This window comes from Lissotriton helveticus, chromosome 4_1 (genome assembly GCF_964261635.1).
Source record: "Lissotriton helveticus chromosome 4_1, aLisHel1.1, whole genome shotgun sequence".
Taxonomy (NCBI): Eukaryota; Metazoa; Chordata; class Amphibia; order Caudata; family Salamandridae; genus Lissotriton; species Lissotriton helveticus.
The window spans coordinates 69714257-69737038 of NC_136063.1; the positions used below are offsets into that span (position 1 = coordinate 69714257).

The 22782-nt window shown below is 54.9% G+C and overlaps 1 protein-coding gene across 2 annotated transcripts in view; it reads right to left on the reverse strand.

The window, feature by feature from the left end:
• The window catches only part of CPSF1 (cleavage and polyadenylation specific factor 1), a 235407-nt gene that overhangs the window by 201620 nt on the left and 11005 nt on the right, over positions 1 to 22782 (reverse strand). For both annotated transcript variants that reach the window (XM_078686442.1, XM_078686443.1), the window contains exons 6-7: positions 2354 to 2505; positions 1448 to 1594 (exon numbers count right to left, since the gene is read on the reverse strand). In XM_078686442.1, coding sequence (XP_078542568.1) covers positions 1448 to 1594; positions 2354 to 2505 — 299 coding nt within the window. The remainder of the gene's footprint in view (positions 1 to 1447; positions 1595 to 2353; positions 2506 to 22782) is intronic.

Below are 22782 nucleotides of genomic sequence, written 5' to 3' on the forward strand. Positions count from 1 at the left end.
GGTTGGCTCCCCATGCTTATAATTAGTTAATGCAGATCAGCAACAGTTTTAGGTTCCCGATTCCACGAGATCAGCAACAGTTTTAGGTTCCCGATTCCACGTGATGGCAGCATTTTGTTGCCAGTTTTAATTTTTGTGCCTTGGGGGGGGGGGGGGGGATTTCGAGCCTAACTCCTGCGGAAGCGAGAACGCCCAAGGGAGATAGAGCTACCTGGAACAATCAGAATTTTTAAATTGGCACTCTCACAAGAGTTTATCGAGCCTCTCGTGGACCTAACCATCCAGAAATGCAATTAAGTTCAACCTTCATTTCTCAAAAACTACTCAACAAATTTACACCAAATCACAAAAAGCACAATTTGCGGACCAAGATCTAGCTTCCTGACAAATTTAGTATTGTCCATTCAGTAGTTTTAGCAGCAGCCTATCATTAAGGAGTCTATAGAAAATGCATGGGGACTTCACCTTTTGGGAACCCTCCCCACCCTATCTCGGCCCCAGCTTGATGGATCACCACAGGAACTTTCCATGCACAAACTAGTCAAAAAGTAGCACCTTTTTGGAAAGTTCCGTGGAGATTCGTCAGAAGGAGCCAAAGTTATTAGCAATATAAAAATGCTTTTCCTGAGGAACAGCTGATCTAACTAGGTAATTATTAAGCTAGACGTTCACAGGAAACAAACCCCCTTAATGCAGCTTTGTTGAGTTGGTATACATTCATAGGACACAAGGCCTTGCTGCATTATGGGCCACAAACAGAGACACAGATCTGTAGTTCAGCAAGTTAGTTATTCATGGGCCAAGAAGCCCTTAATTAAAGATCTGTCATTCAACCACAAATTCATGGGCCACAAAGTCAATAAGCAGAGATTTGTTGTACAGACCACTATGTAAGTCAATAAGGGTTTGATATACAGCCAGACATACACAGGCCATGAAACCAGTCAAAGATTTGCTGCACAGCCAAATATTCATGGGCCAAGAAGTTCGCCTATAATTTTTTTGCGCAGCCAGGCGCTCATGGGCCACAAAGTCAATTAATATAGATTTTTTGTATAGCAAACACACAGTGGTCACACAGAGAACACTTTGTTGTAGGACTAGGCTAGGGGTGCACGATATCCACCCTAACTATGCACACTCAAAAGCATCTCATGCGACCAAAAGGGTTGCTGCCGTTGGCTACACGTGGATGCTCAGCTCACTTTTGTCAGCTGCATCACAGTACTGGAGAGTTGTAGGTCCATCATGGAGTGACATTGCAATTTCTACACGTGAGAAACTGAAAAGAAAACATTCCCATAAAGCAGAGGCCACAATTAGGACAGGGTTGGTTAAAAAAAAAAGGACTCTATCGAATGTATTTAAGGTGCACAAATGTCGAGGTCTTGTGGGTTCAGAGAGATTGAGTATTGTTGTCTTGATGGAATGTATTTAAGGTACATACCCGGGCCAGGTCTGGTTGGGTTCGAAGAGGATGAGCAGGGTAGGCTCGTAATAGCCGTACAGAAACTTCATGTCAATGATGTTGAGCAGCTTCTCATCCAGTTCTCGCACATCAATAATATAACTGGGAAGAAAGCTTGATTTCTGGCTGTGAAGATGAAAATTCAATATATTAAATAAGACACTCGAGAAAGATCTATGTACATGCTGGGCTGGTTACTTAATTAAAAAGGGAAAGGGTGAATGGAAACTACGGAATCCTCCTCTAAAAGTATTTGGTGGACGACCACAGAACTATGCAGTGTGGCATCTTGTGTGTCCTGCTAAAATTACTACACACATAACTGCTGCACTAAGGTGAGCGAGCAACACTTGGGCTATGTTGGGTTCCTGTGGGAATCATTTGTATATTCTACCTCCTTGTACATAATCCTTAGTCTTCTCTCTCAACCCTTTCCAAGCTGCAGCTCTAGTCTCTGATTGCAACAGCATAAACTAACAGTAGACAACTCACTTACAGCAAGTTACCTTAAAAATGTTCTCTACACAGGGAACAACAAGTCTCGGCCCATGAAGTGGTGCTCACACCAGAACATCAACACAGAGTTGGCTTAAACACAGCAGGAGGAGCAGAACAGGGCTTTTCGATCCAAGAGTAAAACAAAGCAGGGTGAGACAAGAAGAAAAGGATCTGAGGCAGAACTCAGTGGAACTGACTTCAGAGGTCAGGAAGTGTCATTGAATACATCAGTCTTCCAGGGGGGTGTTGCTGCAAACGTATGCAAAGGGCAGGGGCCGGCTTTTAATACGGTCTCATTTATTAACTAGAGCTTAGATTCAGATCATAGTCAATGAGGCCAAGAGACAAAATCACTGAGGAGAACACAAATTCAGGATACTGTCATACTTTTCTCCCATGACTCCCTCGTGTTCATCTGACACAGTCTCTCTCCGGAAAGGCAGGACCACCAGTCTAGTGCCATAGATCAGCATGACCGCACAGCGTCCATCGGGGTCCACGCGTACTTTGGGGATGTGGACATTCTGCACAAAGCCATCCTATGTGGAAAGAAAGGGTGAAGATTAATGCAAGTGGTTACACTCAATTACTCTACCCCTCCCTCAAATCCCACAAATGAGACGATATCAACAAATCAAACACTTTCACTTCAGAACAAACTGTGGCCCCAGTCAGACACAGGGCTTCCCCTTACACAAAGAAGGTCCCAAAACCTACCCACTGTAAGAAACTGGCTTTATATATACTGCACCAAAGTGAGGTACAGTGTGTTTAGAGTCCACAGTCCCCAGAGGTTTGGCAGAGGCTAAAGTTAGATAGAACATTACTCTCTAAAGTGGTAGCTTGGTCGAGCAGTAAGGCAGTATCAGAGGACAGTGTAAAGCATTTGATGTACACACTCAGTCAGCAAATGATCTCACACACTCAAGAACTGAACTCTAGGCCAATTGTTTTGTATCAAAAATATACTGTTTTATTTCTAGAACCAACCAAGCCTGGTACAGGGAAGCATAAAAATACTTTTCAGTAGTAAATTACTTGTATGAACACAGTTCAAAATAGCAGTGTAACTTGTACTGGTATTGGTTACAGTTTTAAGAAAGCAGTTTGCAACACATTGCAGGTATAGTACATTCAATTGAATGGACTTTTAAGTAAAATGCAGTTATTTACTTTTCAGATTACTTTGGCTAACACAGGACTGGATCCTAGATTCAGCCCTGGGACATTTCCAGAAAACAGGTGAGTTAATGCGTTTTGGTTAAAGGTACGATTTTTAAAGAATATTATTGCATTTCCAAAAGTTGACACTTCGAAACTTTTTCACATAGAATCACAAATGTTATCCTATGGGAGGAAATTCACTTAGCAGGTAAGTTATGTTATCAATACTTTTTCTTACTCAGTGATGGATCCTGGAGTTAACACTAGGACAATTCCTGAAAACAGTTGAGAAAATGTGTTCTTGTTATTCGGCTGATTTTTAGGGAATATTTGAAGTTTTCAAAAGTCGAAATTTTTTGGGAGAAAAAGTGTCAATGTTATTCTATGAAGAAAAAGAGGGTATCAGTTTCCAGGTAGGTAATCGGTCTTTGGAGTTAAGTCCTGGGGTTAGACTCAGGGGTCCCCCAGGGTCAGTGATGCACTGTTGTTGCACCCTCAGCGGCACTCGGGCAGCCGGGTGCAGAGTGTTGAGGCCAAATGTTATCCTATGGAGGATAGGGGGAATCCGGTTGGTGGCTGCTGGCAAGCAGGCCACGGGGTTGTGGGAGCAATGCTCCTAGGGTTAAGCTCAGGGCAAGTTGGGGATCAAGTTAGCACAAAAGGGGCACCCTCAGCGGCACTAGGGCGGCGGGTGCAGGGTGCTGTTTTGAGGTCGGGCCCTGTTGATTTCAATGGAGATTCTCCGGGACAAAGAAACACTGCAGACTCTGGGACGAGGATCTTCCAGGAGGGACACCACTTCGAGGGGTAAGTTGGGATGTAGAGGGATGGTTAGGCACCGCTGGGTTGGGCACACAAGGCTGTGGGGTGTCGGGTGCAGGGGTGCCTTTGGACATCGGATTTTCTTACCTGCTCTGGTCGCGGTAGGGGGGGGGGTCCTCTGGATTGAGGCTGCAGGCATCGTCTGGAGGCTTGTAGCAGGTCAGGGGTCACCGGATCTCGGGTCAGGATCGCTGGGGGGACCTCCTTGTGGTGTTTGTTCACTCAAACACGGGCCGGGCTCGGCGGGTGCAGAGTGTGCTGGATTCGCGGTTTCTGGTTGGCACCAGAAGTTGCAGTTTAAACACGTCCGCTGTTCACGGGAGAAACCGCTTGGAAAGTAAATGCAAGCAGGTCCTCCAGGGTTTTTGTGGAGAGGCGTGGCTCAGTGGTGGAGAGGCGTGGCTCAGTGGTGGAGAGGCGTGGCTCAATGGTTAGAGGCGGCAGACCCAGAAGCTGAGATCGGCCGTAGACCAGGGTTCGATTCCCCGCCTCGGCGGGTCTCGGGCTCAAAAATTCCACGGACTCGACAATTCTCGCTCCGGTGCCTACTCAACTCACGGGGTCACACTCTGCGACTCTCTGCAATACCTTGCTTAATCTCCACTACGGCCCCTCGCGGCGGAATGCCTGGCTTTCACCTTGTGGATACCCTGCCGGGTATATCTCACAGGGGAATACCAGGACGGGTTCCCTAAGCAAGCGCTTCGATACCGGGTCGGTGATTTGCGCTATATAAATACATGTACATTTCAAATTTTTTTTTTTTTTATAAATTCTTTTTATTGTTGCAGCAGGCGAATCATAAGTATTAGGAACAAGACAGCGCGGGGGAGCATCAACATTCCGCTCTACCCGCCGTTACGCAACTTTTGAAATAGTCAGTTACATTGCATTCATCCTGACGAACTTAATTTTCATTTTCACCCCGAACTCCCCCCCACCCATCAACTATAAGTAGAGGCAGTAACTGAGAGACCTCTCCTCGAAGCCCCCCTTCCCGTCCTTCCCCCCCCCTAAGCAGCAGAACACCCTCCTCAACCACTCCCCCCCCCGACCCTCGCGGCTCTCTCGGTCCTCTAAGTTGTGTGACATTGAGCATAGGCAAACCCCCCGTCCCGAAGTCTTCAAGGGTACAAAATGCTGGAGTCATCGACATATGCACCATCCCTGTGATTCATCCCACCACCCACCCACTTCCCCCACCGGTCCCACCCTACTACTCCAACCCATGGTAGTGCCTCCACTTGGCCCATATTTTTCTAAATTTGCGGGGGCACCCTCTAGCTTTGTATGTAACTCGTTCAGCTGCCATGTACATATCTAGACCTCTTCTCCATTCCTCGAGATCTGGTTTCCCAGGCGCCCCCCACATTCTTGCAATGTCTCTTTTTGCGACCACCAGGGCCAGCAGCAGAAAGATGAGTAAGTATCGCGTGATATCCACCTCCGTGGACATTCCCAAGAGCGCCAGTTTGGGGTCCTTAGGTATCTCTACCTCCAGTACCGCACTCAATTCATTGAAAACCTCGTCCCAATATTCCTGTATCACTGTGCATCCCCAAATGATGTGGAAGAAGTCGCCTGTTAGGTGCTGGCATCGTAGACAGGCGGTGTTGGTAACCCTCCCCATCCGGAAAAGCCTCACTCTGTCAAAGTATGCCCGATGAAGGACCTTAAACTGGATGAGGCGAAGCCTCGATTTTATGGCCACTTCTCGGGGGTGCATGAGTATGAGTTCCCAGTCCAGGTCCTCCAGCGTACCCACGTCTGCCTCCCACCTCTCCCTGAGGGCCTGTAGATCCCCCAACATGTTATTTGTCAGTGTTTTGTAAGTCATGGATACCGCCCCCCTTTGTATCTGTTCTTGCAGTAGACGGCCCTCAAGTGGTGCAAACTGGGGAATGTCAGTGAGAGATATGTTTTGGGCTCCCCATGCATGTCGCAGCTGTATGTATTTGTAGTATTGGGTTCCCTGGAGTCCAAATTCCTGCTGCAGTGCCTGAAAGGTTTTAAGTTCTCCCTTTGCTATGACATCACCAACTGTGGAGATGCCAATGTCATCCCACCTTTGAAACCCACGCAACTTGTTTAGTTCAGTTAGCCACCCACATGACCATAAGGGTGTTTGGCGGGTGAGCCTTTCATGCCAGCCCATTCTAACCGACGCTCTGCGCCACGCCGACAGGGTAATCTTAGTCGCAGGGAGAAGCTGGCGCCCCCCCCTACCCCCATATAAAAAGTGGAGCACCGTCTTATTGCCCCACGTAGATCTCTCTAGTGCATAGGTGGGGTGGTCAGCCGGGGCGTGTATCCAATCGTTGATCGGGGTAAGGTGTTCCGCCCAGTAATAGGCCTCCAAATTGGGTAATGAGATACCCCCACTATATTGGTGACGCTGCATAGTCGTGAGTGCCACCCGGGACTGCTTCCCCAGCCACAAGAAAGAGCGGAGATCGGCATGGATTTTCCGCAGTGTCAGAGCCGGAAGGGGATAATACTCATTTTGCAGGGCGTATAAAAACTTCGGGAGTAGGATCATTTTATATAGAGCAGCCCTGCCCAACATGGTGAGCGGGAGCGGCCTCCATCTATCCATCTCCGCCTTGGCTGCCACCAAAACTCGGTCGACATTGTCCGTGAAGGAGCGCCGCTTATCTCGGGTGATAAAGACCCCTAAGTACCGGAAGCCTTCCGTGGTGTGGATGAGCAGCTCAGGCAGCTCCTCCCCTCGCGGGGCACCCTGTGGGTCGTAGAGGACCGACTTATGCCAGTTTATAGCGTGTCCGGCTACCGCCCTAAAGTCGTCTAGTTCCCTGAATATGGCCGGTATCGTCGTAGCCGGGTCGGTCACGTATAACAGTACATCATCGGCGTATAGGGAGATCTTCTCCTGTTCAGTGGCCGATTCCCCCCAGTGGAAGCCAGTCACCTCTCGGTTAAGCCGGATACGGATCGCAAGGATCTCGATCGTGAGGGTAAAAAGGAGTGGAGACAGCGGACACCCCTGCCGCGTCCCCCGCTCTATCGCGAACTCCCTCGACATTCGCCCATTTATTCGCACTCTAGCCCTAGGTTTCGAGTATAGAAGTTTCACCCAGCGCTGGAAGGTGGGCCCAAACCCAAACCGTTCAAGGGTCCCCATCAGGAAAGGCCAGTGGACCGCATCGAACGCTTTCTCTGCGTCCAAGGAGAGGAACCAATGTGGCTCACTCCTGTCGCCGACTTCTTGGAGCCAGTTGTGGGTGCGCCGCAGGTTTAGTTTGGTGGCCCTGTCCGGCAGGAACCCGGACTGGTCTGGGTGGACCAGGCCCGTTATTACCTGTCGTAAGCGTCGTGCCAGAATAGTGGCCAGGATTTTAGTCTCAATATTCAGCAGCGAGATTGGGCGATAGGAGGAACAGTCGCCACGGGGCTTGCCTTCTTTGTGAATCGGGATTATGGTAGCTAGGGCCAGGTCCGGCGGTAGGCCTCCCGAGGCGAGAGCGTCCGCATACAGCGACTTCAAGTGACGCGAAAGGAGGTCCCCCGTTCGTTTGAAGAACTCCGCTGGGAAACCATTTGGTCCCGGAGCCTTCCCCGGTTTCAGGGCAGCCATCGCCTCTGCGATTTCATCTAGGGACAGGTCGGCTTCCAAAGCCTCACTATCCTCGGGGGTCAACTGCGGAACTTCCACGCTACCCAGGAACGACTGCACCGCCTCGCAGTCCCCTAGGTCCCGCGCCCTGTAGAAGTCTTCGAAATAGGTCGCAAAGGCCTCCGCTATAGTGTCGTCTGTGGACGCCCGTGCCTTACTGGGGAGCTCAACCCAATCCACCCATCTGGCAGCTTGCTCGCGCCTGCTCAGCCATGCCATGAGTTTACCAGATTTGTCTCCGACATCGTATAAGCGATGCAGGGTGGCCAGCGCCTGTGTACGCGCCTCGTCCGTGCTTAGCTCTCTATACAGCCTTTGAGTGTCTAGCAGTATTCTGAGATCTACCTCCTCCTTCGTTCTGTGATATTCAGCCTCTCGGGTCAAGATGTTTGCCTCCTCCCTCGCTATAGCTTCCGTGCGTTTCCTTCTGGCCTCCCCCACCCTGGATTGGAAGCGGTCCCTCAACACCGTTTTCATGGCTTCCCATAGTGTCACCCCGGACTGTACCGATCCCTCGTTTTCCGCCAAAAAAACTCTGATATCCGCTCTTATGCCCCCTAGAATTGCAGGAGTCTGTAAATCCCATGGCGACATATGCCACTGTGCCTGACCTCTCCCCCTTCCCCGACCTATGTGTACGAACAGCGGTGAATGGTCCGAGATACCCCTCGCCCTGTAGTCTGCCTCGTCTCCCGCCGAAAGTTCCTGTCTCGATGTGAAAATGTAATCTAGCCTAGAGAAGACCTTGTGGGCCCCAGAGTAGAATGAGTAAGCTGCGTGGGTAGGATGAAGCCACCGCCAAACGTCGGTGAGACCGATCGTGTCCATTCTACGCGCCAGAGCCGTCTCCGCAGCCACCGTGTGGGGGTTCCCAGAACGATCGCGCATCGTGCACATCACGTCGTTGAAATCCCCCCCCACAATCTGTATCGTGTCCGCCGTGTCTAACAGAATGGTCGTGATCTCCTGCATTGTTCGTGTTTGTAATTTGGGTGGAGCATAAACCGACAACAGAGTGTACCTGCGCCTCCTCCATGTCCCCTGCACCCCGGCAAACGAACCCTGTGGGTCCAACCATGTACGTGCGACTGTGAAAGGTGCTGTTTTCCTGACTAGTATTGCCGTGCCCCGTGAGTCCATGGTGTACCCCGCATGTGCCAGAACGACGTACTGCCCGCGCGCCAAAAAAGCACAGCGGTTCCCCCTCAAATGTGTTTCCTGCAGGAAAACGATGTCAGGTGCTACACGCTTAATATATGTAGTAACCAGGCTCCTCTTAATTTTGGACCCCAAACCGTTCACGTTCCAGGTTAGCGCCTTAACCCCGGCGCCTTCACCGTGTGGTGTAGCTAGTGTACTCGCCATTGTATCACCTGAGGACTGTCCAGTACCGGGCCCCAGGGCCGGGATGGTAGCAAGGGTAAACTCTCCCGAAGTTGCTGCTGCATGCACACCTGTCTCCCTCCCTTCCCAACATCCCAACACCCCAACATGGGGTAAACTGTAACCAAACCCCTTCCCGCACCCCCCTCCCCACCTCCCTCCCCTTCCAGTTGCATCCCAATCCGGGTCTCAACTATCCGTGGGAGAAGGCCTGTCGCCCTCCCACACATCCCACCCTCAATCAACAAACAGTAACCAGTACTGAAAACTTAAGGAATAGTAGGGGGGTGTGTCAACTTGCGTGCTCCGCTGCGCCGAGCCGCTATCTTCCCCGATCCCTATACAGCAACGATCACGAATGTGAGTCCTGAGTGTCCATATTCATCCCTTGACCCGAGGAGTCTTGTTCCAATTGCTGGATTTCTGCGACCAGCGGGTGCACTGAGTCGTTCACTGTTTCCTCGTCCCCTCTTCCAGATATGCGGTCCTCCAAGTCCTCCACGTCTTCACCTTCTGAACGGGTTCCATTCCGCAGGCAATGGAATCTCGAGCCCGCCACGGAGTCCGTGCCCGGGGATGTGGATCTGCTGCCTCTCCCACCCTCCTTGTCTCGTGGCCTGTATGGTGTCGCCGGTGTTTTCTTCTGCGTCCTCCGTACTCCCCGTCGCCGTGTTTTCGGCATTTCCCAGGGCGTCCTCTCCCGGACCGATTTGTCCAGCGCCGCTCGACCTGCCGCCTCTCTACTGTTCAGAATAGGTCGCTCTTCGAGCCATTGCCACACATCCTCCGGGTGAGCAAAAAAGATGGAGTTGTCTTTATAGATCACCTTGAGTTTGGCGGGGAAAAGGAGCATGTAAGTAATGTTCAAAGATCTCAGCTTTGCCTTCACCGAATCAAACGAGCGGCGTTGCTTCGAGACCTCCTGACTATAGTCCGGAAAGATCATTATGGTGGTATTCTCCAAACGGATCTCCCCCATTTTCCTGGCCTCCCGTAAGATCAGGTCTCTGTCTGCATAGTTCAAGAAGCGCGCTATCACTGGTCTCGGTCGCGCACCCTCCGGAGGCTTGGCTAGAAGCGCCCTGTGTGCCCTTTCGATGATGAAGCACTGGGAGAATTGCGCTGTCGGGAAGGTATCTTTCAGCCATGTGAGGAGAAAGGCGGACATGTTCTTTCCCTCAATCCCTTCTCTAAAGCCTACAAAGCGAAGGTTATTGCGCCTCGACCTATTTTCCGCGTCGTCCACCTTCCACAGCAGTTGACGGTGAGAGGCCTGGAGTTCCGCCATGTCCTTCTTGAGAGTAGAAATCGAGGCTTCATTGTCAGTCAACCTAGATTCGGTTGCCGTTACCCGGTCCGTCAAATTTCGGAAGTCCTGCCGCAGTAGCGTCACCTCGGACCCTACCTCTCCAATTTTCGTCTCCAGGGCCGTCCGGGACGCTTGTATGTCGGTCCTGGACGCTTGGATGGCCTCCATTAACATGGCCGTGTCATTGCGCGTGTCAGGCTGCAGAGAGTGTTGCACCGCCCCAGAACGCGTTGCCGTGAAGTCGTCCATAGGTCCCCGCCTCGCAGCCCTGTTCGCCGTGTCACCCTTCCCCATGATGATGAAGTCTGCAGGCCGGAGGCTCCCTATGCAGGCGTCCTGTCTCAGAGGCGCGGAGGGGCCCAGTCGCGTAGCTCCAATGACGCTAGGTACTCCGGATGTCACTGTCCGCTGTACCGCGTCAGCGGTCTCCCCGGCTCACCTCCCGTCGCAGTCCTGAGGTCCCCCAAGTGTCACCGTGGGGTCCGATGGCAGGGGTCGCGTGTCTGCCGTCCTGCAGACTAAGTCTCCAATGGTGGGGGCTGGGTAGTCAGGGCCCAGGCTCTCAGCCACTTTTCTCCCTCCAGTGCCCTTCAGGTCGGGCGCCTCCGCAGCTCCGCCGCCATGTTGGTAAAGGCGGGAGCCGCGCTCGAGCCGGTCTCTGCTCTCAGATTGCCAGGAGGACGGCCCTTGATTCCTCTGTCCTGGGCTTACCTCCGCTCCGCCTCGACGAGCACTCTCGGGCAATCCGCGACCCGGGGAGTGCAGCCGGTGGGGGATTTCGCCGTCACACACCGCCGGCCGCCATCTTGGTGCAGGCAGCCGGTGCCTCGCGACTGTCGCGGCTCACCTCCCCTCCTCTGCCGGCGAGACGTTGGTCACTCTTGGGGATCAGGCGGGTCGCGGAGCCACCTCCAGCTGGGCAGTGTGCGGCAAGACCGCACGTGGGGCACTGGGAGCGCCGCGCTCCGCCAAGCGCCGCAGGCGCCCTCCTGGCCGCCGGAGAGCCGCCGGGGACACCGCACAGCCCGGGTTTCTGCAAAGGCGGCTGCACTCCACTACGCAGGTACTCCAACCAGGTACCAGGGTGTATTGTCGTCCACACAGTGCCTCTTTGGGATCGTGGGGGATATGAAAAAGTCGGATAAAGTGCCGCTCGGCCGGAGCTCCGGCAAGGCACGTCTACTCAGCCATGCTGTTGGCCACGCCCCCCCGTACATTTCAATTTTTGAGGTTGCTGGCCACTGGACACGTTGGGGGTTCGCAGGAGCAGGTTCGAGGGGAGACAGGCCTGTAGGGCTAGGGCCAAGTCAGTGGGCGTCATCCTCTTGTTAGCTCTGCCCGGCTTCTCGTACTTCTTCTTTTCTTGTGGTTGCTGGATCTGAGGAAGGAAGGTTCAGGGTGCCCCTAAATACTACATTTAGGAGCGTTACATGTAGGTAAAGGTCAGGGACCAATGGGTCCCTTCCCTGGGGAGGGTACACCCCCTATTCTGCCACTCTCCAGTGGGATGGGGGCAGGAGCCTGTCCCTGGTTGGCTGGGTCCCCATCCTCAAGTTGGCGGGGACTCAATGTTGTGGTTCACCTCGCTTCCCCCACCTTAGGGGTGGAGTTGGCATAGGTGGGCACACCTCTCTTCCTCACTTTGTTTTTTCCGCCGGGTCTCCCGCCCAATGTGGGGGGTAGAACCAGTTGCTGAGTACAGCAAGGAGTCTGGAGAGGATCACAAAGGGCTTATGCTTTTGAAGCTTCTCCTTTGTGAACCCTGCCCATCCTGGAGGAATACCTTTGAGATTCCCTTTGCATGCCTGGATTGTACCAAAGACCTGTAGCATCTTCCTTGTATTGAAAAAAAAAAAAAAAAAAGGAGGAGGCTTGGCACCTCGTCCCAGGATGTGCATTGTTTCAGGCCCCCGAGAGCAGCAAGCTCTCGACCCAGGGGTCCAGAAACATGTCTGGTGGTGGCAGCCTCAGCAGCCACTCAGTCAGGTCACAGAGTTGGTCGAGTTTCAGGGGGCATCTCTAAGATGCCCTCTGCCGTGCATTTTACTTTAAATCCCACACTGGCATCACTGTGGGTTTAATGTGCTGAGAAGTTTGATACCAAACTTCTCAGCCTTCAGTGCAGCCATTATGGTGCTTTGGAGTTTGTGGTGACAAGCTCCCAGTACCATATACTCTTAATGGCAGCACTGCACTTACAGTGCCCAGGAATGGACCTGGGTACTGTAGGGGTACAGGGCCCATGCACATGTACCCTCACCACTGGCATAGGGCACCCAGCTAGAGGGGTGACTGATGGATGCCAGGGCAGTGGTTTGTGGGCATAGCACTCAGGTATGTGTGCCATGTCGACTCTTCACTTTGTTCTGCACCAAGACATGCAGCCTGCAAAGGCAGTGTGTGTGTGTCAGGGTACAGGGCCTCTAAGGGTGGCACAATACGTGCTGCAGCCCTTAGGGGCCTTCTCTGGTTACAGTGCCCTGGGTACCTGTGGTACCATTTACCAGGGGCTTACCTGTGGCCAGAGATGCCAATTGGGTTTAGGCTTCAATGCAGTTTTAGGGAAGGAACACAGGCCCTGGGTACCTGATTGGCAGAAGCCCAGTCAAAGCACACCAGCAGTTCAGCAAAAAGTGGGGGCATACCATGCAAGAAAGAGGGCACTTTCTCACAGAGGGTCAAATACAAACACCGAGGTCTTGGAATTCAGGAGAACTTGTTGGGATGGCGAGGGCATAATCAGAGCAAGAAGGAAATAAGCCCTGCTGAGGGGTGGCATATTTACACAGTTATGATGAGGAAGTTCCCTTAGAAGCACGGGGTACCTGCGTTTCCCTTGTTTTCCCAACTTTCTCCTCCATTTCTTGAGTGCCTTCTGCTTGCTTTTTCCTCTTTTTCACTGCTTTCTCCTTGTTTTTTCCCCTCATTGACGCTCCTGCCTGACACGTTTTTCCCGACTTTGTATATCCCGCCCACCACCTCCCACGGCCTGCTTAATGGAGGCCACAGCAAGGCCCCATCGAGAAGGTCCAGGCACGGCTCTCCCCATGCTGCTGCATTGCTCTTACTCCTGTCATCCCCATTGTTTTCCACTTGTTTTCACTGCTTTCTCCTTGTTTCTTCCCTCATTACCGCTCCTGCCTGCCGCCTTTTTCTTGCCGAGCCCCGCCCTTGCCTCTCAGGAGCCCACCCTTATCCCAGGACCTACTTAAAAGGAGGCCACAGTGCAACCCCATTGAGAAGGCCACAGTATCAGCTCTGCCCGTGCTGCTTCATCTCTCTTGCTGCCACCTTTTCGATTGCTTTTTCTCCGCTTTTTAAGTGCCATGTCCTTGCTTTTCCCTAATTTTCACTGCTTTCTTCTTGCTTTCCCCCCGTTTTGAGTGTTTTCTCCGTGCTTTCCATTCGTTTTCACTGCTTTCTCCTTGTTTCTTCCCTCATTATCGCTCCTGCCTGCCGCCTTTTTCTTGCCGAGCCCCGCCATTGCCTCTCAGGAGCCCACCCTCATCCCAGGACCTACTTAAAAGGAGGCCATAGTGCAACCCCATTGAGAAGGCCACAGTATCAGCTCTGCCCGTGCTGCTTCATCTCTCTTGCTGCCACCTTTTCGATTGCTTTTTCTCCGCTTTTTAAGTGCCATGTCCTTGCTTTTCCCTAATTTTCACTGCTTTCTTCTTGCTTTTCCCCCCGTTTTGAGTGTTTTCTCCGTGCTTTCCATTCGTTTTCATTGCTTTCTCCTTGTTTCTTCCCTCATTACCGCTCCTGCCTGCCGCCTTTTTCTTGCCGAGCCCCGCCATTGCCTCTCAGGAGCCCACCCTCATCCCAGGACCTACTTAAAAGGAGGCCACAGTGCAACCCCATTGAGAAGGCCACAGTATCAGTGTTAGACGGGGACCCTGAGGGTCGGCCGGATACCGAGGGAGAGATCCCCGGGGGGACCGTCTCCGGCGATCGTACAGACAAGTTACCTCCCTCCCCACAAACAGGCACCACACCAAGTCGAGTTCAAGGCTTTATATAGGGTTCTTAAGGCAAGGATATCAGCGATACAGGAGATCTTGGACCCGGGGGTCCTCTCACTTCTAGTCTCTGTAGGGAAAGGGGGTAGCGGGACAGTCTTGGTACCGGATCGGTACAGGTAGTGGTAACAGGCGAGCTCACAATCCTCGAGCTGGAGTGTCTGTGGATCGGGCCGCGGCAGCGCCAGCAGGCCAAGGTGATAGTCTCTTAAAGCAGCGGGCCGCGGCAGCGCCAGCAGGCCAAGACGATGGTTTCACGAGGCAGGGGCCGCGGCAGCGCCAGCAGGCCAAGACGATGGTTTCACGAGGCAGGGGCCGCGGCAGCGCCAGCAGGCCAAGACGATGGTTTCACGAGGCAGGGGCCGCGGCAGCGCCAGCAGGCCAAGACGATGGTTTCACGAGGCAGAGGGCCGCGGCAGCGCCAGCAGGCCAAGACGATGGTTTCACGAGGCAGAGGGCCGCGGCAGCGCCAGCAGGCCAAGACGATGATTTCACGAGGCAGAGGGCTGCGGCAGCGCCAGCAGGCCAAGTCACGGATGAGTTCTTCTCGGGTCTCTCGACTCCAGGATACAACTGCCTTCCTGGTCTGGTCCTGCCCCAGTTATAGGTCTGGTCCCCTTTGATGTCCGGACCCTCGCGCCTGGGGGGCCGGAAGGTCCGGGATGAGGGAGTCCAGACACCCAGCATGGGGGTGGAGCCAGCACCCAGGCGGCCGGGGGTGATCGACACCTGGCGGAGGAGAGCCGTTGACGATTCCTTTCTCCCATTGACTCGCCAAGTGGTCACTCTGCCTCCCGGGGGGAGGTTGGTGCCTCGATGTCGGGCCCGGCCGGGCCCGGGGTGAGGGTCGAGTTGAGGCCACGCGGCCTCGTGCTGTAGTGGTCCAAGATGGCGGCTGGGCCGAGGCCGTGGTGTGGATGGTGACCCGGGCCAGCTGGGTTCGGAGCTGGTGTCTTGTGGGTGAGGAATTGCAGTGTACTTCGGGTGGTCGTCGGGGACTCTGGCTGGGGGATGCAGGTGGAGCCAGGGTCCAGGTCCCATTGCGGGGAGGGGGCAGCCCGACCATGCGGCCTGTCCAACATGCGTCCCCCCCAGCTGAAGGCGGGGAGAGTCAGCCATCTTCCTGGGGACTCTCCTCGCTGAGGCGGAAAAAGCGTGACAGGCCGTCGGCGTTGGCGTGGTCCTGGCCTGGACGATGTTCCACCGTGAAGTCCATCCCCTGCAGGGAGATGGACCAGCGCAACAGCTTCGGGTTCTCCCCCCGCATTTGCATCAGCCATTGCAGGGGTCGGTGGTCTGTTTGCACCCGGAAGTGGGTGCCGAAGAGGTATGGCCGGAGCTTCTTGAGTGCCCAGACTACGGCGAAGGCCTCCCTCTCAATGGTGCTCCAGCCCTGTTCTCGGGGCAAGAGGCGTCTGCTGATGAAGACCACCGGATGGTCGACCCCTTCGGCGTTGAGTTGGGAGAGGACGGCCCCCACACCATGATCGGAGGCGTCCGTTTGCACAAGGAATTCCCGGCTGTAGTCGGGAGCCTGGAGCACGGGGGCCGTGCACATGGCGGTCTTTAGCTTCTCGAAGGCTGATTGGCAGTCCGGGGTCCAGTTGACGGTTTTGGGGCTCTTTTTGGAGGTGAGCTCTGTGAGGGGCCCCACGATGCTGCCATAGTCCTTCACGAACCGCCGGTAGTATCCGGTGAGCCCCAGGAAGGCCCGGACCTCCGTTTGGCTCGTCGGGGGTTGCCAGGCCTGGATGGCAGCAATCTTGAGTTGGAGAGGGGCCACCAGCCCGCTTCCCACTTGGTGTCCCAGGTAGGTCACGGACCCTTGGCCAACTTGGCACTTGCTGGCCTTGATGGTGAGCCCTGCTTGCTGGAGGGCGTGTAGAACCTCCCGCAGGTGGCGGAGGTGGTCGGTCCACTGGTGGCTGTACACAGCAATGTCGTCCAGGTAGGCGGCGCTGAAGTCTTCCAGGCCCGCCAGTACCTGGTTTACCAGCCGTTGGAACGTTGCCGGGGCGTTTTTCATGCCGAAGGGCATGACTTTAAAGTGGTAGTGCCCGTCTGGGGTAGAGAAAGCGGATCGTTCTTGGGCCCTAGGGGTGAGGCCGATCTGCCAGTAGCCCGCTGTTAGGTCGAAGATGCTCAGGTAGCGGGCGGCCCCCATCCGGTCAATTAGCTCGTCTGCCCGGGGGATGGGATGAGCGTCGGTCCGGGTAACTGCATTCAGCCCTCGATAGTCCACGCAGAACCGGAGCTCAGGGGCAACGCCCGGGGCAGCTGCCTTGGGAACCAGGACGACTGGGCTCGCCCAGGGACTGTCTGAGGGTTCGATCACTCCTAGGGTCAGCATCTTGGACACCTCGGTCTGGATGCAGGCTCGTACCCGGTCTGGTACGCGGTATGCCCGGTGTCGAATAGGAGGGCTGTCCCCGGTGTCCACATCGTGGAGGCACCAGGGGGTGACTCCGGGGGTGAGGGAGAACAGGGAGGCGAACTGCCTCAGGAGCGTTTGGCAGTCTTGGCGTTGCTCCGGGGACAGGGCCTCGGAGAGCTGGACCCCTTCCACCGAGCCATCCTGCTCGAGGGCCCTCAGTAAGTCTGGAAGGGGTTCGGAGTCTTCTTCTGTCCCAGTATCGGTAGCCATCAGGAGGCTGAGTTCGGATCGCACAAAATGGGGTTTGAGCCTGTTGGCATGGAGGACCCGTAGGGGGTTCCGGGCAGTCTCCATGTCGATTAAATAGGTGACGGGCCCCTTGCGTTCGATTACCTTGAAGGGCCCGGACCATCTGTCTTGGAGGGCACAGGGCTCAACCGGGGACATCACCCAGACCTGTTGTCCCGGTTCGAACTCAATGGAGGACGTGTGCTGATCGTACCACCTCTTCATGTCCTCCTGACTGGCCTCGAGGTTGGCTTTGGCGGTGTCTCGGAACCGCCGGGTCTGGTTGCGGAGAGCCAGGAGATATCGGTAGATGTCCGGGGGAGTTTTCTGGGGAGGCTGCTCCCAACCTTCCTTGACTAGGCTGAGGGGGCCCCGGACGGGGTGCCCGTACAGTAGTTCAAAGGGGCTGAAGCCGAGGGACTTCTGCGGGACCTCCCGATAGGCAAACAGGAGGCATGGAAGCAGTACGTCCCACTGGCGTCGAAGGGGTTCTTCTAGACCCATAATCATCCCCTTGAGGGTGCGGTTGAATCTCTCGACCAGTCCGTTTCCTTGCGGGTGATAGGGGGTCGTGAATTTGTAGGTGACCCCGCATTGCTGCCAGAGGGACTTCATATATCTGGAGATAAAGTTCGTGCCCCTGTCACTGACGACCTCCCGGGGGAACCCCACCCGGGAGAAGATCCCCATCAGGGCCCGGCCCACCACGGGGGCCGTCACAGTCCGAAGGGGGATGGCTTCGGGATAGCGGGTGGCGTGGTCTACCAGGACCAGGATGAACCGGTGTCCTTGGGCTGTTCGAGGGTCGAGGGGCCCCACAATGTCTATTCCTACTCGTTCAAACGGGGTGGTGACGACAGGAAAGGGTTGTAATGGTGCTTTGATTTTTCGGCCACTTTTTCCGCTGGCCTGGCAGGTGGGGCAGGCCTTGCAGTGGTTGGTGACATCCTTCCGCATGTGGGGCCAGAAAAAATGGGTCACCAGGCGGTCGTAGGTTTTATCCTGCCCCAGGTGTCCGGCAAGGGGGACATCGTGGGCTAAGTTCAGGAGGAAGTCTCGGAAGCGAAGGGGCACCACCAGCACCCGACTGGCCCCTAGTTCTGCAACTTTCTGCTCGCTGTAGAGCAGGTCTTGGTCCCAGTAGATCCAGTGGGCCCCCGAGGTATCCCCGGCGCTCTGGGCCAGGGCTTGCTGCCGGAGTCCTTCGAGAGAGGGACAGGTTTTCTGTTCGGCCCGGAATTGTTCCTGCGTGGGGCCTCCCTCCTGCCGCCATTGTGCCAGGTCAGGGACGTCCCGAAGCTGGTCGGATCCTTCTTCGGTTTGGGTCAATGGACTGGCTTCTGGGGCGGCCTCCTCGGGGATGAGCGCGGGAGGAGGTTCTGGCCACTCGGGCTCTTCTGGGCTGGGGACCGCGCGGGCGGTCATGGACCGGGTCGTGACGCAGACCCATTCGGGGAGGCCAAGCATCCCCAGGTGCTCCCTCCGTTCGACAGCTGCCCAGGGAGAGCTTTCAAGGTCGTTTCCTAGGAGGCAGTCCACGGGGGCATCATCGCGGACAGTTACTTTTAACATCCCTGTTACTCCCCCCCACTCGAAGGGGACGCAGGCCATGTGGCATAGGCTTTCGGAATTGTCGGCTGATCGGACAGGGCAAAGAATGTTCGGCAAGATTTGGTCTGGAGTGACGAGGTGGCGTCGGACCGCCGTTACACTGGCCCCGGTGTCGCGGAGGGCTTCCGCCCGGCGGCCATTAATGTTGACCCATTGACCGTACTTCTGGGTGTTGGCGGGAAGGGGGGCCCGCGGAATCATGTCTCTCTCCCCTAAGCAGACCAGTGCCATGGCGGCGGGTGCCCATTCAGAGGGATCGGTCTCGTACTCTTCCTGGTCTTCCGGGATTAGTTCTTCCCCTAGGGCCGCCGCTGCAACTTGGCGGGGGGTAGTGTTCGGGTTCTTTGGGCAATTGGGATCACTGGCGTAGTGGCCGGGTCGCTGGCACCTGTGGCACGTAATGTTGGCCCGGAAACCGGCCCGGACGGCAGGGCTTCCTCGGCCAACCGGGGTCGAGGGGTTTCTGGGGGGTGACGAGGGGCCGGGGTCTCTCCCCCGACCCTGACTTCCTCCTCCCCCTCGGGGGCGATACGGTCTGGATAATTCGCTGGGTGCGTTCCTGCCAACTCGGGTGCTTTCCCACCGGTCGGCTTCGACGGCTAGTTGTCGAGGGTCGGTTAGCTTACTGTCCAGGAGGTGTTGCCGGAGCTCCACGAAGCAGTTGTTCGACAGGTGCTCCCATACGATAAGGTCAAAGAGTTGTTCGAAGGTGGTTACTTTGTTGCCCTTGATCCACCCCTCGAAGGCTCGGCTAAAAAAGTTCACGTACTCCACCCAAGTTGTACCCGGAATCCGTTTGCAGTCGCGGAACCGTTGGCGGTACATCTCCGGTGTGAGCCCGTATCGAGTGAGGAGGGCGGCCTTCATGTGGTCGTAGGAGGTCATCAGCTGGTCCGGGAGTTGTAGCAGGGCGTCCCGCCCTTCGTTGACAAACCTCCCCCATAAACCGGCCCCCCAATCGCTTCGGGGAATCCGGTGGGAGGTCATTGCCACCTCATAGGCTTTAAACCACTGCTGTATATCATCGTTCTTGTGGTATTCCCGGATGACATCTTTGGGGATGTGAACCTTGGGTTCGGTCGAGGCAGACGGGGTCGGTCGTTCGGGGAGCCCGAGGTCTTTATTCTGTTTCTGGACCTCCAATGCTTTGAGATTGCGCTCATGTTCGTACTCTAGTCTCTTTTCCTCTAGCTCCCTCTGTCTTTGCTTGTCTTCCCGCTCTTCCCTGAGCCGTAAGTGTTCCAGGGTTATTTTTTGTTCTGCCAGCTTGAGTTCCCCATCCAAGCGAAGTCGGGCAAGTTCTAATTCGTGGAGTCTGGTTTTTTCTCTTTCTCGGATCTCTTCCAGGGAGAGATCCGCTCTTTCTTTAGTTGGTGCGGGGCTCGTCTCGGTTGATTGTGTTCGGGGTACGGCCGTACCCGTTTCCGCCCAAGCTTCTAGGGCTCGTTTGAAGTCTTCCTTTGTGCTAAGACCTGTGGTTGGAAGTCCAAGTTCTATACAATATTGCTTCAGTTCCCGGTGGTTGTAGTCTTCCAATTTTTCCATCTGAAATTTCTCCGTTGTTCCGCTCTCTATTGACATGGTTGTTGTGTGTGGTGGGGCGAGTGACTTTCTGTACGATTATGCGTAGGTTCGGATCCCGTCGCTGGCCACCAATGTTAGACGGGGACCCTGAGGGTCGGCCGGATACCGAGGGAGAGATCCCCGGGGGGGACCGTCTCCGGCGATCGTACAGACAAGTTACCTCCCTCCCCACAAACAGGCACCACACCAAGTCGAGTTCAAGGCTTTATATAGGGTTCTTAAGGCAAGGATATCAGCGATACAGGAGATCTTGGACCCGGGGGTCCTCTCACTTCTAGTCTCTGTAGGGAAAGGGGGTAGCGGGACAGTCTTGGTACCGGATCGGTACAGGTAGTGGTAACAGGCGAGCTCACAATCCTCGAGCTGGAGTGTCTGTGGATCGGGCCGCGGCAGCGCCAGCAGGCCAAGGTGATAGTCTCTTAAAGCAGCGGGCCGCGGCAGCGCCAGCAGGCCAAGACGATGGTTTCACGAGGCAGGGGCCGCGGCAGCGCCAGCAGGCCAAGACGATGGTTTCACGAGGCAGGGGCCGCGGCAGCGCCAGCAGGCCAAGACGATGGTTTCACGAGGCAGGGGCCGCGGCAGCGCCAGCAGGCCAAGACGATGGTTTCACGAGGCAGAGGGCCGCGGCAGCGCCAGCAGGCCAAGACGATGGTTTCACGAGGCAGAGGGCCGCGGCAGCGCCAGCAGGCCAAGACGATGATTTCACGAGGCAGAGGGCCGCGGCAGCGCCAGCAGGCCAAGTCACGGATGAGTTCTTCTCGGGTCTCTCGACTCCAGGATACAACTGCCTTCCTGGTCTGGTCCTGCCCCAGTTATAGGTCTGGTCCCCTTTGATGTCCGGACCCTCGCGCCTGGGGGGCCGGGAGGTCCGGGATGAGGGAGTCCAGACACCCAGCATGGGGGTGGAGCCAGCGCCCAGGCGGCCGGGGGTGATCGACACCTGGCGGAGGAGAGCCGTTGACGATTCCTTTCTCCCATTGACTCGCCAAGTGGTCACTCTGCCTCCCGGGGGGAGGTTGGTGCCTCAATGTCGGGCCCGGCCGGGCCCGGGGTGAGGGTCGAGTTGAGGCCACGCGGCCTCGTGCTGTAGTGGTCCAAGATGGCGGCTGGGCCGAGGCCGTGGTGTGGATGGTGACCCGGGCCAGCTGGGTTCGGAGCTGGTGTCTTGTGGGTGAGGAATTGCAGTGTACTTCGGGTGGTCGTCGGGGACTCTGGCTGGGGGATGCAGGTGGAGCCAGGGTCCAGGTCCCATTGCGGGGAGGGGGCAGCCCGACCATGCGGCCTGTCCAACAATCAGCTCTGCCCGTGCTGCTTCATCTCTCTTGCTGCCACCTTTTCGATTGCTTTTTCTCCGCTTTTTGAGTGCCAGGTCCTTGCTTTTCCCTAATTTTCACTGTTTTCTCCTTGCTTTTCACCCCGTTTTGAGTGTTTTCTCTTTGCTTTCCATTCGTTTTCATTGCTTTCTCTTTTTTTTCTTCACTCGGGCCAGACTAATGCCGTCTTCATCCACCAGATATCTATTCCCTGCTGACTGCCGATTGCTTCATAACAACCGACTCCAGCAGCTTTTCCTCACCATGGATCCTTGCAGTAACCACTGGACACGCTCCGGACCATCTTCCAGAGACTACTTTACGCGATTACTTCTGACCCTTCCAGACCAACAGATGCATCCTTAACTTGATTCATACAGGGACCCTGCACATCTGTATTTGGGACTCCTGTCACTGATGAAGGCCTGAACACTCCACCAGGCCGAAATGCAGTGGACTCTCACAACGAAAATCTCAGCGCTAGCTCCTCGAGGATACTCACCGTGACTTTACCTGTATATATATATTATCATTCATTGTTTGGGTATCTCTACTATGTAAATTTCACCACCAATTGTCTTTTTGTTGCGCCCTTTCACGCCGCTGTACATACTTCCTCATGTGTCACTTGCGCAATCACCATTTCACAAGCACTTGTGCACAGTATCCCACAGGTTACAGGCCATTTAATGTAACGCAGCGCTGTTCTTCTACATGTACGAAAATATGAAGTTATTTATAACAAATATATAGGATTACAGGAACTCAATTTTATTTTGACAAACTGCACTTTTGTCTCCCAGGTTTTTCCTTCTGCTCCCAGCAACTAATTGTGCTGCTTTAAATCGCCCACAATCTCCCAGCGCCCAACCCTCCTTCTAAGACCTACCTTAATGGAGGCCACAGTGCGACCCCATTGAGCAGGCCCCAGGCACAGCTCTTCTGTGCTCATTCTTCGTTCTTGCACCTGACTTTTCCTTGCTTTTTCCCTTCTTTTTGAGTGCCTTCTCTTAGCTTTCTCTTCGTTTTCATTGCTTTCTCCTATTCTCCACCCGTTTCAGTGACTTCTCCTTGTTTTCCCCAAGTTGAAAAAAATCCCAAAAACAGTTAGCAACTCCAGCGCCTTGCATGCTTTATAAATCCTTCGACGGATTGATTTTCCCAAGCCTGAGGGGATTGTGGCAAAGATGGCGAGCATGTTAATTTCGCTCTGTGTGGCTACGATGCCCTTTGAGGAAATCAGCACACAGTGTCCCCTGCACTCCATTTAGTCTGCAGTTCAGAGCAGAGATCAATTAAGAAGAACCCGTAGACC